General features: G+C 46.7%; 6 protein-coding genes across 6 annotated transcripts; 3 read left to right on the top strand and 3 right to left on the bottom strand.

Moving 5' to 3' along the window:
- Positions 1-1,313: 1,313 nt before the first annotated feature.
- I302_101905 (uncharacterized protein) lies at positions 1,314-4,876 on the bottom strand (the record flags this gene model as incomplete). Its single annotated transcript, XM_019187286.2, has 7 exons — positions 1,314-1,929; positions 1,988-2,116; positions 2,195-2,637; positions 2,727-2,890; positions 2,955-3,045; positions 3,107-3,188; positions 3,255-4,876. 7 exons carry the CDS (start codon positions 4,874-4,876, stop codon positions 1,314-1,316), a joined length of 3,147 nt encoding a protein of 1,048 aa, XP_019050164.2.
- A 610-nt stretch (positions 4,877-5,486) lies between these two features.
- On the bottom strand, positions 5,487-6,907 carry I302_101904 (uncharacterized protein; the record flags this gene model as incomplete). Its single annotated transcript, XM_065869383.1, has 6 exons — positions 5,487-5,837; positions 5,926-6,019; positions 6,096-6,203; positions 6,283-6,410; positions 6,470-6,542; positions 6,600-6,907. 6 exons carry the CDS (start codon positions 6,905-6,907, stop codon positions 5,487-5,489), a joined length of 1,062 nt encoding a protein of 353 aa, XP_065725455.1.
- A 384-nt stretch (positions 6,908-7,291) lies between these two features.
- Positions 7,292-8,917, top strand: I302_101903 (uncharacterized protein; the record flags this gene model as incomplete). The annotated part of the gene is made up of 1 exon (XM_019187284.1): positions 7,292-8,917. One exon carries the CDS (start codon positions 7,292-7,294, stop codon positions 8,915-8,917), a length of 1,626 nt encoding a protein of 541 aa, XP_019050162.1.
- Positions 8,918-9,045: 128 nt separating this feature from the next.
- Positions 9,046-10,402, bottom strand: I302_101902 (uncharacterized protein; the record flags this gene model as incomplete). The annotated part of the gene is made up of 7 exons (XM_019187283.2): positions 9,046-9,154; positions 9,298-9,392; positions 9,483-9,803; positions 9,931-9,994; positions 10,083-10,167; positions 10,236-10,303; positions 10,371-10,402. 7 exons carry the CDS (start codon positions 10,400-10,402, stop codon positions 9,046-9,048), a joined length of 774 nt encoding a protein of 257 aa, XP_019050161.2.
- Positions 10,403-10,686: 284 nt separating this feature from the next.
- I302_101901 (uncharacterized protein) lies at positions 10,687-11,627 on the top strand (the record flags this gene model as incomplete). Its single annotated transcript, XM_019187282.1, has 4 exons — positions 10,687-10,732; positions 10,820-10,879; positions 10,957-11,102; positions 11,238-11,627. The coding sequence occupies 4 exons, from the start codon at positions 10,687-10,689 to the stop codon at positions 11,625-11,627; spliced, it is 642 nt and encodes a 213-aa protein (XP_019050160.1).
- Positions 11,628-12,375: 748 nt separating this feature from the next.
- On the top strand, positions 12,376-14,280 carry I302_101900 (uncharacterized protein; the record flags this gene model as incomplete). The annotated part of the gene is made up of 3 exons (XM_019187281.1): positions 12,376-12,719; positions 12,890-13,134; positions 13,280-14,280. The coding sequence occupies 3 exons, from the start codon at positions 12,376-12,378 to the stop codon at positions 14,278-14,280; spliced, it is 1,590 nt and encodes a 529-aa protein (XP_019050159.1).
- Positions 14,281-15,699: the final 1,419 nt, after the last annotated feature.

Genomic DNA, 15,699 nt, shown 5'->3' with positions numbered 1-15,699 from the left:
TGATCAGCTTGTGAATTCCTTTGTATGATGGTCGATCGAATTATGCAGAACAAGAACAGATCGATCAAATATACACAACAAGTAAGATCAAGATCAATCAATCACATCAAAAATAGAAGCAGAAGCAAAGCAAAACATGTGATGAGGGAATACCCATAACCATCAAAGATATTTTCATAGCAATCCTGTCTTCCTCAGCCCTAGACCTAGACGGACTGGATAACCCTCGCATACAAGGGGACACGAGAAGAGAGAGAGGAAGACGCAGTTCCTTGCTATCAATTCACAAGTGGTCGCTAACCAACTGGTATGCAAACTCTGCAGTACAATGATATGATAAACGATGAACCCCAGAAATCATCCTTGATTCACCCTGATCTAAATCACTTGTCCTGGTGTTGTCCCCTTTCCTTGTCCTTGTTCACGGCGAGACGAGATGAGATGGACTGAAAGGAAACGAGACTCACCATCTGCCATCTTGTTATCTGCGGTAGTACTGAGCTGCTATGATACAGTGAGGATTGAGAGATGAGAGCAGAAGCAGAAGCAAGATGAAGGAGAGTATGTATGTATGTAGGTAGATTATCAAGTTGATTTTGTATGTTTTTCATATTTGTATGGTGCTGTTATGCATTTATTTCACGCACTGACCCTTGTTTCGGACTCTCACTCGCCTTGTTACTAGTATCCTCTGCTCCGATACCCTTATAACCCTTATAACCCTTTCCACCCTAAATTCACACAACACACAACACAGCACAAGGTAAGCTTAATTGTTTACACCCTACACACGTTAAATACACATGCAAACAAACTGCTGCACCACAATCTCCGCATTTGCTTCGTTAGGTGCGATTCACGTGGCTTATCCACTTTGTCTGCAGAAGGCAGAGTCCGTGCCGTATCGACCTATCATGCATAACGAGAACGTCTCATGCATTTGTGTTGACGGTATCATGGATATACTCGTAGCTTTAGCTTGGGGGATCTACCTATACGCTCATGCACGCCTTCTGACACGGGCTCAAATATCAATATCAATACACGAATGTGTCTCGGGAAAAGGAAGAATCGACGTGAATTACCAAAGATACGATATATGACATACAGATCGCATATGTATGTACATGTACTTACATACACTGGATGATAGATATCATGATACGTAACTAAGATAGAGATCGCATGAGAGATGCCTGAAGAACCGCGCTCTCTAGCACATCAGATTTCGCCATGTGTCCACCCTGCGTGAATGTAGAGTGAAAACCAACAATATAAACCCCCTCGCTTTGACAAACGACACCACTCAATACTCAATAAGGCAACCCTCCATCATGTTTCCTCCTCTTCTCATCCCTCCACCCATCTCCCCCAGGAGGCGGCGGACCCCTCTTCATCCCACCATGAGTCACAGATCTACCAGGGGGTCTAAAGTTATTTCCAGTCAATTTGAATGGCGCGGCGGGTGCTCCACTTACAGAACCGGAAAGTTTGAATGGTGGATTGGGTAGACTCTGTGATTGTGATTGCTGGTTGAAAGGAGGGGGTGGACGGTGGTTATATGGATTATTCGAATGAGATCTATCGAATGGTATTGCACTGGGTCCATTGAATCCTAGCTGAGCTTGCATGCCCATGTTCATAGGTGGTCCACCGTAGGGATTACCATTCTGATATACCGGTTGAACCATTGGTTGAGGCGGTAGATATCCACCTTGACCTGGTGGAAGAGGAAAATTATTGAATCCTTGCTGTTGTGAGGGGAAACCTTGCTGAGGTCTTGATCCTCCATAAGCCGGAGGGCGGGATTGCATCTGTTGGATTGGTGGTCTAGTCTGTGCAGGGCGTATGGGCGCGGCAGGAGCAACTACAGGTTCCTGTTTCTGGCGTGTAGTCATTTCATGGGATGATTCGACATTGATCGTTGTCCTGTTCATACCTTCTGCATCAGCCTACTTCCATTTCAAGCCAAAATGAGTTAATTCACTTGTTCGGATCAGCAGGTAAAGGTGAAGTCCAGAACCACGGGTGATCCAGCGCATCATTCGCTGTGAGTCGTTTTCTCGGATCAAGCATGAGGAGCTTCATCATCAGATCTGCCCCTCCTCGATCCATCCTATAGTCAACAAAGACATCAGAACCAATCAGCCTCAATCGATATACGACAAATATGAAATGATGAGAGACCACTCACCCCCATTTCGGAGCAGATTCCAAGAGCGTCCCATCAACTATCGTCCTATCCCACGGATGACCCTCCGCATCTGGGAACCCAGGTAATCTGTCCCAACCAGGGAACGAATCCTGATTCAACGGTCCACATCTACTGAAAATCTGATATAGCTGATCTCGATCCGAATCTCCAGATAAGATCGGATGTCGGAAATACATTTCACCAAGTACACAACCCAACGACCAGATATCCACCGCGGGGCCATAATGCGTGTCGCCAAGTAACAGCTCCGGAGCTCTGTACCATCGGGTGACTACCATATTGGTATATTCGTTGGACAAGTGGGGGGGCATCAGGGCGTCATGTGTCCATGTTCGAGCCAAGCCGAAATCTGCTATTTTGATTTGACCATGTTTGTCTACTAGGATATTGGCGGTCTTGATATCTCGGTGGATGAAGTTGTTCTAAGTCCGATCGTCAGCACCTAGCAAGCTGAACATGTCATGAACCTTTGAAGTGAGCTGGAAGGGAAATGACACATCATCGTACTCACTGCATGTATGTAGTCCATCCCTTCCAGTATCTGCTTCATAAGCAATTTCGCAACCGAATGCGACATCTTGAAATCCTTGTTGCCCAGCAGCCCACACAGGTCGTGATCCATATATGGGAAGACCATGAACACCTCTCCTCGATTGCTTCGATCTCCAGGAATTTCTGATTTTCATCACTGATTGTAAGCACTGGAACTGCACTGCTGTTACAGTAGATTGTTACGCACTCCGCTCAACAACCATATTCAGGATGGGTACTACGTTGGGGTGATCAAGACTTTTCAATATCTTGATCTCTCGGACTGTCGTTACCGAGACCTATCATCACACGTTCATTCAGCTAAGCCGATACGCAACAGTCATGATTGAGCAAACTAACCCCGTCTCTTGGATTATGTGTGATAAGCTTCTTCAGCGCTATCACCCTCTTAGTGGCAATCTCAATACCTTTCGTAACGACACTAAACACAATCGCCAATCAGCACTCCAGTTCCAATGAAATAGTATGGTAAGATACGTATGCTCACCCAAAAGTACCTTCACCCAGCTTTGCCCCCAAATCGTATGCAGCCAATGTCGTCGTCCCCTCGAAAGTCTTTCCAAGTTTCTTCAACTCTTCCTCAGCAGTCAGACTCCTAAACTTTTGACTATGAGGGTTCGGTTCATAAGGGTTGGTTTCCTTTTTGACTGTCGGCGTATTAACTCTTGTAGGTGGATCAAGTAGGTTCCTATTCGGGGCGTGGGGGATAGATTTGGGTGCATATGGATTAGATTGTTCGATTGCCTCTGCCTTGATTGTCTGCGTTTGGGATTTCGGAGGTGAAATGATCTCTCCTTCCTGCAGAGGGGTGGCGGTGGTCGAAGTATCAGGCAGAGGGGGAGGAACGTCTGGAGGAGGAGGAGGGGGTGGTGTCGTGGCTGGAGGGGCGATCCCATCTTCTGGTGGTGGAGTCGGTGGCTTCTCCTCAGGAAGGGAAGGTTCAGGAGGAAGGGAATCTTCCTTGGTTGAGAGACGGGTAGGTCGATTTTGTATACGTATAGGAGCCGATGATTCCGCTTTTTCCTGCTTGACGGCCGGTGACAATGCTGGTTTAGATGGACGACCTGGGATGGATTTATCCTCTTTCGTCATTGTATCATGACTATGGCCGTTGGACTGTTGATCCTTCTCTTTCCGCAAATAAGGATTCTCAACCACTCCGCGCGCGTCTATGCTAGTTTCTTCACGAGTAGTTGACCGCTTGTGATGTTCATCTGGCCTCTTATCATTCTCTGACCTTCTATGATACTGATATGATGCCGGCAGAGGGGAATCTCCCTTTCGTCTAGATGATGATGACAGTGGTGGTAATGGTGATCTCGGCCCCTCATAATGATCTTCATCCCTGAACGATCCCCTATCTTTCAATATCTCGTCCCGGTGATTATTGTAGTTGCTCCATGATGAGCTGCACTCCGCGCCTGCCCTATCGTCCTGTCGATAATCATATCTACCAGACCCTCTTTGATGCGGTTCTCCTCTATCCCTATCCTGAGGTCGATATCTATCATCCGACCTATACCGGGCTTCTCGAGCCCTATCCCTATACCTATCTCTGTCCGTATCTCTCTCATCCGATCTGTATCGATCTTCCCTCTCCCTATCATATTCATGTCTATACCTATCTTCCCTATCCCTTTCTCGTCGATGATGTGCCAAGGGAGGAGATTGATACCTTGATCGAGAACTTGAAGGTGGGTAACCATCATAATCATCGTCGTATCTCTTCTCTCGCACGTTCTCCTTGAATCTCTCATGCCCATGTCCATTCCCATATCCTTGTCCATTCTCCTCCCTCTCCTTTTCTTTGGCTCTCGGCGATTTCCCATCATCTCTTGCAGGGGGTTTGGGGGGTAATCCATAATTCAGGGATTTCTCGGGAGACCTCGACAAGTGCGACGATGCAGAAGTCGAGGCTGATAGCGGTGGTGGAGGAGGTTTGGAAGAGGAAGAGGAACCAAGGTTGGATAATGGGTTGACCCATGTTTTGCTTGGTCTAGCTGGACGTATCAGTTTGGGAGGTGGGGCAGTGGATGAGCTGGGTAAGTTGGTGTCTTCTTCTGGTAATTCTCCATCTTCAGGTTCGTTGGGTCTGTAGGAGGACGGCATGATGATACCCTATCCCTTTAGGAGATGTTATACAGGAGGATTTATAGGTTGTTGGTAAGCTATATGAGTTGGATCATTATGATTATCCTTTCCGGTGTAAATGATTTTCTGTCAAGACGAACCGATTTTATATTCAAGCCTCGTTACTTCGGTTCATCGATTTGTCCCTTCTATTGATCCTTTTGATGTATCTCTCTCGAGTGAGAAGGGTTCGTCCTCTCCCTATTTGTTTGAGATGTTGGTATATTGATGAAGCTGAAGCTAATTGCACCTCAAGATAACAAAGACAGAATGACAAGCTGGAATATGGTCAATAATTGTTTAAACGCGAGCGAAGTCATTTAACAAAGGGTGACCATCTACCTAATCTTCTGTTCTTTATATATGGCACTCATTTAAGCGCTGTCATCACATCTCTTCTTCCCCTTTTCGATAGTTGCTCTATTCAGACAGCAGCCGTCACAAGGCAAAGGACAATCCACATCGTGCATCACGATCCTTGTGATATGAAGTACGATGATCCCACAATACCATATCCGAGGTCGATTTCTCTATGGCACAGATCTATCACTCTATATATACTTCTACGATACCTGCCAGATCCAATCGGTTAGACACTCTCCACAAACTGCTTAACCAGCTGGACAGTCTCATGAGGTTTCTCTGCATGCACCCAATGCCCCGTCTCCAGCTCTTCCAATCTCATATTAGGGAAGAACGCCTTCGCAGCGGGTATATTCTTGTGATTTATGTATTTCGATTGACTTCCTTTTAGAAACAAGGTTGGTCCTTCCCATATCGGCGAGGTTTCGGATATGGGGGGAGGGGGAGTGTAAGGGAAGTTGCCGATATCGCGTATTGCCGATGATAGGAGTTGAAGGGGTATGCGGAAGACAAGGTGGGGGTCGTGTCCGTGGGTTTGGCGGGTGTTTGTCAGGAGGAATTGACGTGTTGGGAGGGACTGTGTATGTATCACCATATCAGCTGATTTGGCTCGGTACATTTTGAGGATAGACCTCTCGAAAGGGGAAGAGGGGAGGTCCACTGACAGGTTCAGTCTTTGCCAGAATCTTGTCAGCATCATGTTTGGTTTTCACCTGTGCCCGTTCAATCTCCATCATAGACTCGGTGTATGCTGCAAATCTGAAAAATTAAAGCATGATTTCCTGATCAGTCGATGGGAGGATATAATGTGAGATGAGATATGGCGCAGACTCACTCGGCTGATATTTTACCTATCGCAGGTGACATATCCACACTTATTAACGATCTCAATGGTTTGTTGAGTTTTTCGTTCAACGCAAATGCCATTACTGCTTTACCACCCCTACACCATGTACATTATCAGCTACGTGTCTGACTGTGAGCCAGCTGAGTAAATGCTGGGATTGGAAGATTAGACTTGCATACTATGCCCCATCAGGTTCACTCCCTCTTTCAGGTTATGCTTCTTAAAGAAATGAGACAAATCCTCTGCCATCGCGGAGTAGGTATGTGGCTCGGCATGAGGAGAGGTACCGTGATTCCGTAGATCCTAAATGCGAGCTCATTACCCACACATATCTGAAAAGCGATTGGCAGATTCGAGCTTACCAGTGTGTACACTGGCATACCAAGTTTCGAAGCGAAAGTCTTAGCTAGAGATCTCCAATTCTGTTTGGATCCGCTATCCCACCCGAATACCAGTCAGCCTCGCATATGTCAAGGATGCAGCATCACTCACAATAACCCATGACAAATCACCAGACTCTGACCTTTGGCTGTTACCTCGCTCGGCTGTACTACGTCAAAGGCCATATCTATCGGTATGACATGTTTTGGTGGAGAAGATGCGGTATGTTTCTGCCTGATCGTACATCTTGGAAAGGCACTGAGCGTAGGTGTAGGTTGATTAGCAGATAAAGGACGGATAGAGCTCGTCGGTTTCCTTGGTAGAACCGAGTGTATCGTGGCGGACGGTATCTGCCTGGTCGACCTGATGGATACGCTGGAAGTGATATTTCTGGTGGTACGTATAGCTGTCGACCTCATTTTGTTTAGTGTACAAGTAACTGACGAGACAACAATCGCACTTTTAACTTCTTCTGTCATCTTTATCAACATCGCCAATATCGGCCCTCGATAATCACAACGGCGACCCCCGCCCTTGATCGGCCGTAGACGGATGAATGATCCGATCATTGTTGTTCCTGAAACACATCAAGTGCGTGCCGGCGCCGAGACGATTCGTTCGTGTCATTCGCCACTCAATCAGATATATATACGATACCAAGCACAGTTTTACCTTTCATGCTTCAATCACTCATCACTCAAGATGTCTTCCCACATCACCACCTAATCGTCAATCTACATCTCACACAGAAATACCTTATTCTATCATCGATATATAAGACCTGAAGAGGGGTGACCACCAAAATGCCGCCCCTCTTCACCTCCACAAGCTGGACCACCCTCGTCCGCAAAGTAGCTTCAGCAATGGTCTACGCACCCAAACCCGCCGTAGCCATCAAAGTCACCCCTAAACGGACAACCATCAACCATATTCAGAAAGTCCGTCAGGTAATCCAACAGTCCTTCCCATCCTTAGCTATCCCATCGCATCAACTCAACCATTCATACGCTACTATCCCGCTTAAGTCCTCCTCCAGGCAATTTTCATCATCCACCAAAGCTGCCAAGAGGCTCGGTCCCGTACGACAAGGACTCAACCAAGTTGGCGCACGACCAAGATGGGTCAATGGTCCTTCCATCCAAGCTAACGTGGGACTGGGCAACGCGAGAACGTTCGTCTCTTCTACTTATCCCACTGCGCAGAACGTGGTTAATGGGAAGGTACCGATGGTATTTCGAGCGTTCGTCTCGTTAATGGAAGATGAAGAAAACAAGCTATCGGGAAATAAGGGTCTACCAAGAGCTAGTAGATATACACCATACATCAAGTCGAAATCTGCTCGAAGAATTAGGAGATCCTCGACTCGATCAATCGATTCTTCTTTCATCGAAGATCTAAAGCACTACTTCCCTCTTCCAACTCGATCATCCGCCCAGGAGATAACTGTAACTCTCCCTCTGCTTCCCGAGACACTAATCACCGAAGGGAAGACCACCATCCTCGCATTACCACTCTCTCCCTCACTCGAGGCATTGTTGCTCCCCACCTCGCAGATCAGGTACAACGAAACTGAAATTGGCATTTCCATCTTATCTCGCCTGACCCGCGGATTACTATCAATACATAATGCCTTTTCCCTACATTCGTCCACTCGGATCATACCGCTTCTCAACAAACTGGATGGGTTAGGCGTATTAGATTATCATCCGCATGGGTTGGGTCGGGTCGAAGCGGAGGTGGTAAATGATGGGGACGATCAGCCCGATATACTCAGGTTGATATTCCACCATAGATCCATCTCGGACGTGAGGATGTTACTAGGGGAAAGTCTGAGGGAGAATGAAGAAGGACAGTGGTGGGCTCTGTACGATGATTCAAGGTTGGAGATGGAGTTGAACCAAAATGAGAGAAAGGAAATTATGGAGAATTGGACTTCACCCGTGGTTCAGCCCATTACACCACAGGCTAAAAACAACGAGCAATTGGTATTTCCCACACTTGACATGTCTCAAGGAGAAGTATTATTCGACATCTCCGAATCAATCTTATCATCCCCTTCCGACTCGTGGCCGTCAACTCCAAGTGGATTTTCCACTCCCTTACCTACCGACTCCCCTATTTCCGACATCGATCTTAACGATGATGATGCATCGATGTCGATGCTCTCATCTACTGGATCATTGACCGAATCGCTCCTATCGCGCTTTTCTTCCTCATCCGACGAGGCACAAGGAGTCTGGTCAGTTCATCCCTCAGATTCCGACTCGGACGTCGAATCTTCGTCGGTCTTCTCGCAGGAGGTCGAAGAGTGGAATGCGGTTGATCAGATCTTATCTGCGTCGAATGGTGAGGAACAGGAGGTAGAGGAAGTTATGGTTAGTTGGTCAGGTTCTGGAGAAGGTTTTGGATTCTTAGCTCAACCTTGGTAGTGTATTCGTTGTAGTTTGTGTTGGTTCTGTATATGTATGTTTGATTGGTTTTATAGGGAGATGCAAGATATATGATGCATTTCTACCTACATCTATACTATGTTGATATATGGTTGACGACTGATGACTTATCGCCCACGTCGCTTCTTACCTGCTCCCGAAGATTTACTGGGGGTGTTACTACCCGAAGCTACCGGCGAGCTCTCCTCGGTAGGTCCAGCCAACATGTTTGATAGACTACGCCAGTGAATATAATGTTGTTAGCCGGGTGCTCCTTTTCGTCTTGGCGAAGAACGGGATAAAAGCAAGTTCCACGATGACAGAAACATGATAATCCGGAGGAAGGTAGACGAGTGAGCGAAACGAGAGAAGTAACGTACGATCCTGCCAAATCCATATTTTGGAATCCCTTCATCTTCTCTCTGGTCTCTGCCATCTCCTTGGCCATTTCGGGGTCCATATCCGCCATACTTGCCTAGTGTGGAGAGATATGATCAGTCAATACGACGTCTAAAATCACGCTTGCTTGACACCTGAGGGGAAAGGGGAAGGAAGGACAACTCACAGTCAATTTGGGCAAAGCGAAGAGCATGACAGCACTAAAAAGCATCATCAACACCATAGGCGATTTAAGCATCCCCAGGATGTTCATGCCCCCTTTAGGGGTGAAGTAATCTTCCCTTCCTAGTGGGGAAATCACCAGTGGGTGTGAGAGGGTGGTTGAGGTGGTGGGGAGGGGTGCCTTGGCGGGATAGTGGGGTTGGATGTGAATTGAGTAGGTTGGTGAGGTCGGTGAGGAGGGGATTGAGGGGTCGTCGGACGAAGCTGGGGAAGAGGGGGTGGAGGGAGGTGGTGGTGGGTTCGAGGGGGAGATGGTTATTAGGTACTGCATATAGTACATTATCAGCTATGACTCCAGTCTGGCATTGGACGGTAATACATGGTTTGAGAGATGTTTATTGGGCGTTTGGTAGTCCCAAAAGTGAGTTTCGTTGACAAGTGAGAGAACGTACAGATTGGAAGATGTACCCTGGTATGAGGGGTTCGATGATATGTTCGCCCTCGTCTACATGTGGGCTGCTCATCACATCATGATCATTCAGCTGCTCGATACTCAACAGCGAACGAATAAGCTGACTGAGGTTGAAAGGTCATTAACACTCACACTTCAAAACTCCCATCATCCTTGACCCACACTTTCCTCTCTCCATGATTGATTGAGATCTTACTACCGACAGGTAAAACGGCCCCTGCACATGACCCTTATCAGTTTGCTCCTCGGATTGATGTGCTGAGTCTGCTGGATGGAGATACATACGTGTAGGGAAATCACCGAATTTGATCTGACCAGAGATGGTAACAGCTAAGATGGAAGGGAAGAGCGTTCTAAGATGACCCGGAGATGAATTAGCCCCCGCTCCAGCGATAGATAGTACAGGTTGAAGATACTTGCAGTAACGCCAGGAGTGTCGATAATACCCTCATGGTCTACACAACATCTATCGATGGGGTATGGTCTAAAGATGCTGTTGAAGGGTATAGTGAGAGATGACAGATGAAAGATGGAGGATAAGTTAATGTCGTCAGCTCGGTACTCGGTTTCGCGGGAGAGCCCGCCTGATTCAACCTCCAACATACATTGACTTGACTCTTTAATCCACCTTTCACTTTCATCATTTAAGGTATCCATCCGCATAGAATTCACAGAACTCTGAGAGCATTGAGCGGGGCGGTCCAATCTAGATCGGATCGAATTTGATATACCCAGAATGGCTCAGAAATATCTGTTCTCAGTGTTCGACGTGACCAAGCAAGGTGGGTTCGTTATCCAATATTCCAATATGCCCTCATTCCTCATACCGAATTCATATCTGATCAAGTGGTCGTAATTCCTCGTGATAGTGTTTTATACTACACCGTTGTCCATCGGAATTGTAAACTTGAAGCCGTTATTACCAGGACGTGAGTGCATACCACCGTGTCACTGATGTACAGTCTTGCGCTTGACTACGAGACTAACGCGATGATATCCACCTCAGACGTCCTGATCATACCCAAACGAGTGGTTCCCCGCCTATCAGACCTTAACCCTCCAGAGATATCCGATCTATTCATGACTGTTCAAAAAGTGGGCAAAGGTTTGGAGAAGTATTATCATGCTCAGGCGTTGACCATCTCTTTACAGGTGGGTTTAATGCAATTCGGAAGAGCAAAGCCTGTATAGTCTTTGATGGCCCTGCCTCCCCCTTGAGCTCCGAAATGAGATGAAGTACACTACTGTATCTGATCGTACTGATTTCCAGTCGTTTGGACCACGTAGGATGGCGCATCAGCAGGTCAATCGGTTCCTCACGTGCATGTACATATCTTACCCCGCCATTCGACGGATTTCGAAGGTGAGAACGATAGGATATACCCCTTATTGGAGAAGAACGAATTGCATTTGAGGGAGGATTTGCAGGTCTCACGAGACCGAAATGGAGATCAGGAACTGGAGTCTGGTGAGATGATTGGAGGAGGAAAGCATCATCTCAATAATGGGGACGGACAGATCAGTGGGAATGGGAACGGGCTTAAGAGTCAAACGAAGATAGGCCATGATTGGAATCCACCTTTAGATGAGGATAGGAAGCCTAGGTCTATGGAGGAGATGATCAAGGAGGCGAAGGCTTTTGAAGAGTTTTTCAAGGGCTTTGAGATGGGACAATAGGGATTTACCGAGCGGATTTTGGTTCAAACGTTCATACGTACACTCGGTGGAACAGATTTGTATGACGAAACGGACGGAAGATCAGATTGGATCGGATTGATTATCGTCATTAGTGTCTTCTCAAGGTCAGCGTTCTCATGCGAACGTCCGAGTTTGGATCGTCGATGACACCGCGAAAGCCTGGGGGAATCAGCGGTGAGTGATATAGATATATAGGTTGGGAGCATCGGATCGAGCACCGACGAGCAGACTCAGATGATAGAATATATAGATATCAGAGTAAAGATTATCTCGATGACAGACAAGCAGGTTCGGATGACAGAGGATATAGATATTGGGTTGTAGATCACCTTGATGTCATGCGTGAGGGATGATTTGGCGAGACCTCCCTCCATGAAGCCATGCCTTGACAGCACTCATATGATGTACTGTAGTGAAAGGATTGATTGCTCATGCACATCCTGTGATTATGGGCTACTTCAGTGCCAATTCAGAGTAATGCATGCCCTGCATATTCGCTATCACTACCATTCATGCGTGTATGTTGAGAGTGGAGGGACAGAGGGGAATTGAAAAGTCAGTCTCGTCTAAATTTAGCATTCCATCTCTGCAGCTGTACTGTTCTGTTTATCTTTGTTGTTTTTCAGACATCAAGTCTGGTTTTACAACACCCATCTGTCTTCATGCGCATTTCACTACCGAAGTACACGTCGATGCCTCGTGCTCCAACATAGTGCATCAAGTCAGGATGAGCCAGACCTCACCTGCAACCCCAAGAACACACGAACATGGTCCACCCAAAGCAGCGGCAACAAATCTGGAACCCGCTCATTCAACTCAGAATGAACCAGTCATCCAATCTCCTCCAGCTACAGCAGCAGCAACCGCACCGTACTCGTCCTTCAGCAAGAAGCAGAAACACCTAATCATCGCTCTCGCTTCCATTTCAGCTACCTTCAGCGGTTTCGCTTCCAATATATATTTCCCAGCTATACCCACTATAGCTGCTAGTCTGGGGACGACAGAGGCAAATATCAATTTGACTGTAACGGGTTATATGGTGTTTCAAGCTATCTCGCCTACTTTCTGGGGGTGAGTGAGATCGTGCGTCGACACGAACCATTGTTGCTGGTATACTGGAAGCCTATTTGTCATGCACATTAGATCTTTTCTCGATCCGCGACAATCGATCCTCTCTCCTATCAACACTTATAGTCCCAATGATGATCAATGAGCTGACCATTCTTGACTGGACGACTCAGCGCCGTATCAGACGTATACGGTCGACGACTCACCCTCCTTTGCACATTCATCGTCTTCCTCTCTGCGTGTATAGGCTTGGCCCTCTCCAACCACTTTTACCAACTCTTGATCCTACGGTGTCTGCAAAGTACGGGAAGCGCAAGTACCATTGCGATTGGGTCAGGGGTGATAGGTGATATCACCACAAGGGAGGAGAGGGGAGGGTATATGGGGGTTTTTCAAACTGGTTTGTTGGCTCCGTTGGGTGAGTACCATATGAACACTGCTTCGCCTATCTGTCTATTACTACTAGGATTTGGATCACCACAATTCAGAACCTATCAGCATCATTCCTATTGCGAGTCTCCTTAGGAATTCACGCTGATACATCCCGCCTCACTTGTATATAGCCATCGGACCTGTCCTGGGAGGTATATTCGCAGATACCTTGGGATGGAGATCGATCTTTTGGTTTCTCACCATCTACTCTGGCGTATATCTTATAATCCTGGTACTGTTCTTACCAGAGACATTAAGATCGATTGTGGGGAATGGGTCTAGACTGCCTTACAAACAGGCTAGGACGCCGTTCGAAAAATATATTGCGAATCGAGATCAGGATCAACCATCTCCGCCTCCAACTTCTGGTGGGCATAGGAATAACGAAAAGAAGGAATTGAAAATCGATTTCATGGCACCAATCCGAATACTCTTTCAGAAAGAAGTAATCTGCGTCTTGATCTTCTTATCTGTCCATTACGCTACCTGGCAAATGACACTTACCATCCAATCGACCTTGTTCTCTCAGATATATGGCCTGGCGGATATCCAAATTGGATTGACGTTCCTGGCAAACGGAGCGGGATGTATGATAGGGACGTTGAGTACTGGCAAGATCTTGGATAGGGATTACAAGAAGATCCAAAGATCCTTCGCTCAAGGTTCGAATCTCTCAGGAGATGCAAATGCGAACCACAAGGGAGAAAGGGAAGGGGAATTCCCAATTGAGAAAGCTCGGCTACGCACACTCTACCTCTGGGCCCCTATACAATGGTCGTCGATAATAATATTCGCATGGACGATAGACAAGCACTCGCATATATCCATACCAATCATTGCGAGCTTCACGTTGGCCTGGTCGGCCATGTCTATCCAAAGTGTCATCTCCACATTCCTGGTGGATATCTTCCCTGGGAACAGCGCGTCCGCAACTGCTGCGCTCAATTTGGGGAGATGTCTGGTAGGCGCCCTTGCGACTGGGACGATTGAGCCTTCCATCCGGGGGATAGGGGTCGGAGCGAGCTTCATGATTTGGCTTGCGGGGATGGTTCTGTCCATGGGGTTGGTGGGGGTGCAGATGAGGTTCGGACCTTCATGGAGGAAGAAGAGAGAGGAAGGTGGTGATAGATGATAGGTGATATGCATGTTGCATTCTTTCGGAACATCTCAACCCATTTTCAAGGAATGTGTATGTTGACTTGCATCCACCATACTCCTTCGCTGCAAGCTCAGGCATCCACTTGTCAGTGCTCTTCCGGGCCCACCTACGTGCTATGCCTATGCCTCGCAAGCAAGCAAGCAAGCAACGCGATGGTGTCGAGTGAGTGTCGTGATTGGTATACTCCACACCAACCACGAGTAGGATCGACATGAGGGTGCTCTGTCAATTATCGGTTTTAGGGTGGTTTAAGGCTAACGGCATTCAGCAGTACCACGCAAAAAGTTATTTTAAGACCCCCGCGTGATGATGCCATCCCCTCAATACCATCTCAGACCGGGCCGTTGGGCGGGGCAGGAGAGACCCGACAAAAACAAAATTGAATACAAAACGAGACAAGGGTAAAAACCAGAAAAAAGGGAAAGTCAGGAACATGGTGTGTGTGCTGTGGATTTTTACCACTTTTATACCAAAACACCCAAGTTCCAACTTGTGTTACCGTTTTACGTTTCCTTCTTTCCCCCCCTCCTTCCCGTTCTGCTCACAGGTATGTACTCTCAACCTTGGGAGGAGCGATCAGCGCTAAGAGGATTGGAGGGATTAATTATAGCTCTGTCTGGAGAATACGTTTTCTCTTTCTCTTCTTAATTGCGTTGAAGGTCGTGCTTGTGGTTGTACTCCTAACAATGATTATGGATATGGTTGATGCATACTGTACTGTATGAATGTATGAATTTGGTACTCATTGCCCATGTCCGAGGATAGTGCGAGCGGGGAACGAACGGGGTCATCGGAGTGATGCAGACGCAGAAAAGACAAAAGACGCGAGATGCAACGACGGATTAATCAGAGTATGAGTGGCCACCTAGTATAGAACAAACACATGCAGAGTTAAGAGTGTAGTTATTTTTAATCCCATCCATATATAGCACCTTCTCCTTTCTTTTATCATACCTCATCAATCCTCATCATCATTAACATACATGGACATTCGATACATCACATCATTACTTCAGAAGGTCAGATCAACATACGAGTAGCATCGATCTGAAGATTAATAAAAGTGCATACGAGGAGCGTTGACAACAAGAGATTAAGAGAGAGATTAAGCCGAAAACAGAAGAAACCTACCCAACCTCTGCTTTGTCTTAGATTCATTCAGCTGTATTCTATAAATAATCATCAATTACTACTATACACCACACACTTACGACAATAAATCTTCATACATCATCTCACCCCACCACGATTAAAAGGAATAAGATCCTACTTGTTCACAGTAATTGTATCTAAAAATAAAGTGAAAAGTGATTGTAATCGTTCCATCCAATACACTCCTCATCGCCCCCTTTTCCTCGCAAACTACGACAACTCAACCATCGATATATCACC

Source organism: Kwoniella bestiolae, chromosome 1 (assembly GCF_000512585.2).
Source record: "Kwoniella bestiolae CBS 10118 chromosome 1, complete sequence".
Classification (NCBI taxonomy): domain Eukaryota; kingdom Fungi; phylum Basidiomycota; class Tremellomycetes; order Tremellales; family Cryptococcaceae; genus Kwoniella; species Kwoniella bestiolae.
Note: the sequence above shows the minus strand (reverse complement) of the source record. Positions and strands in the feature narration are given on the sequence as shown.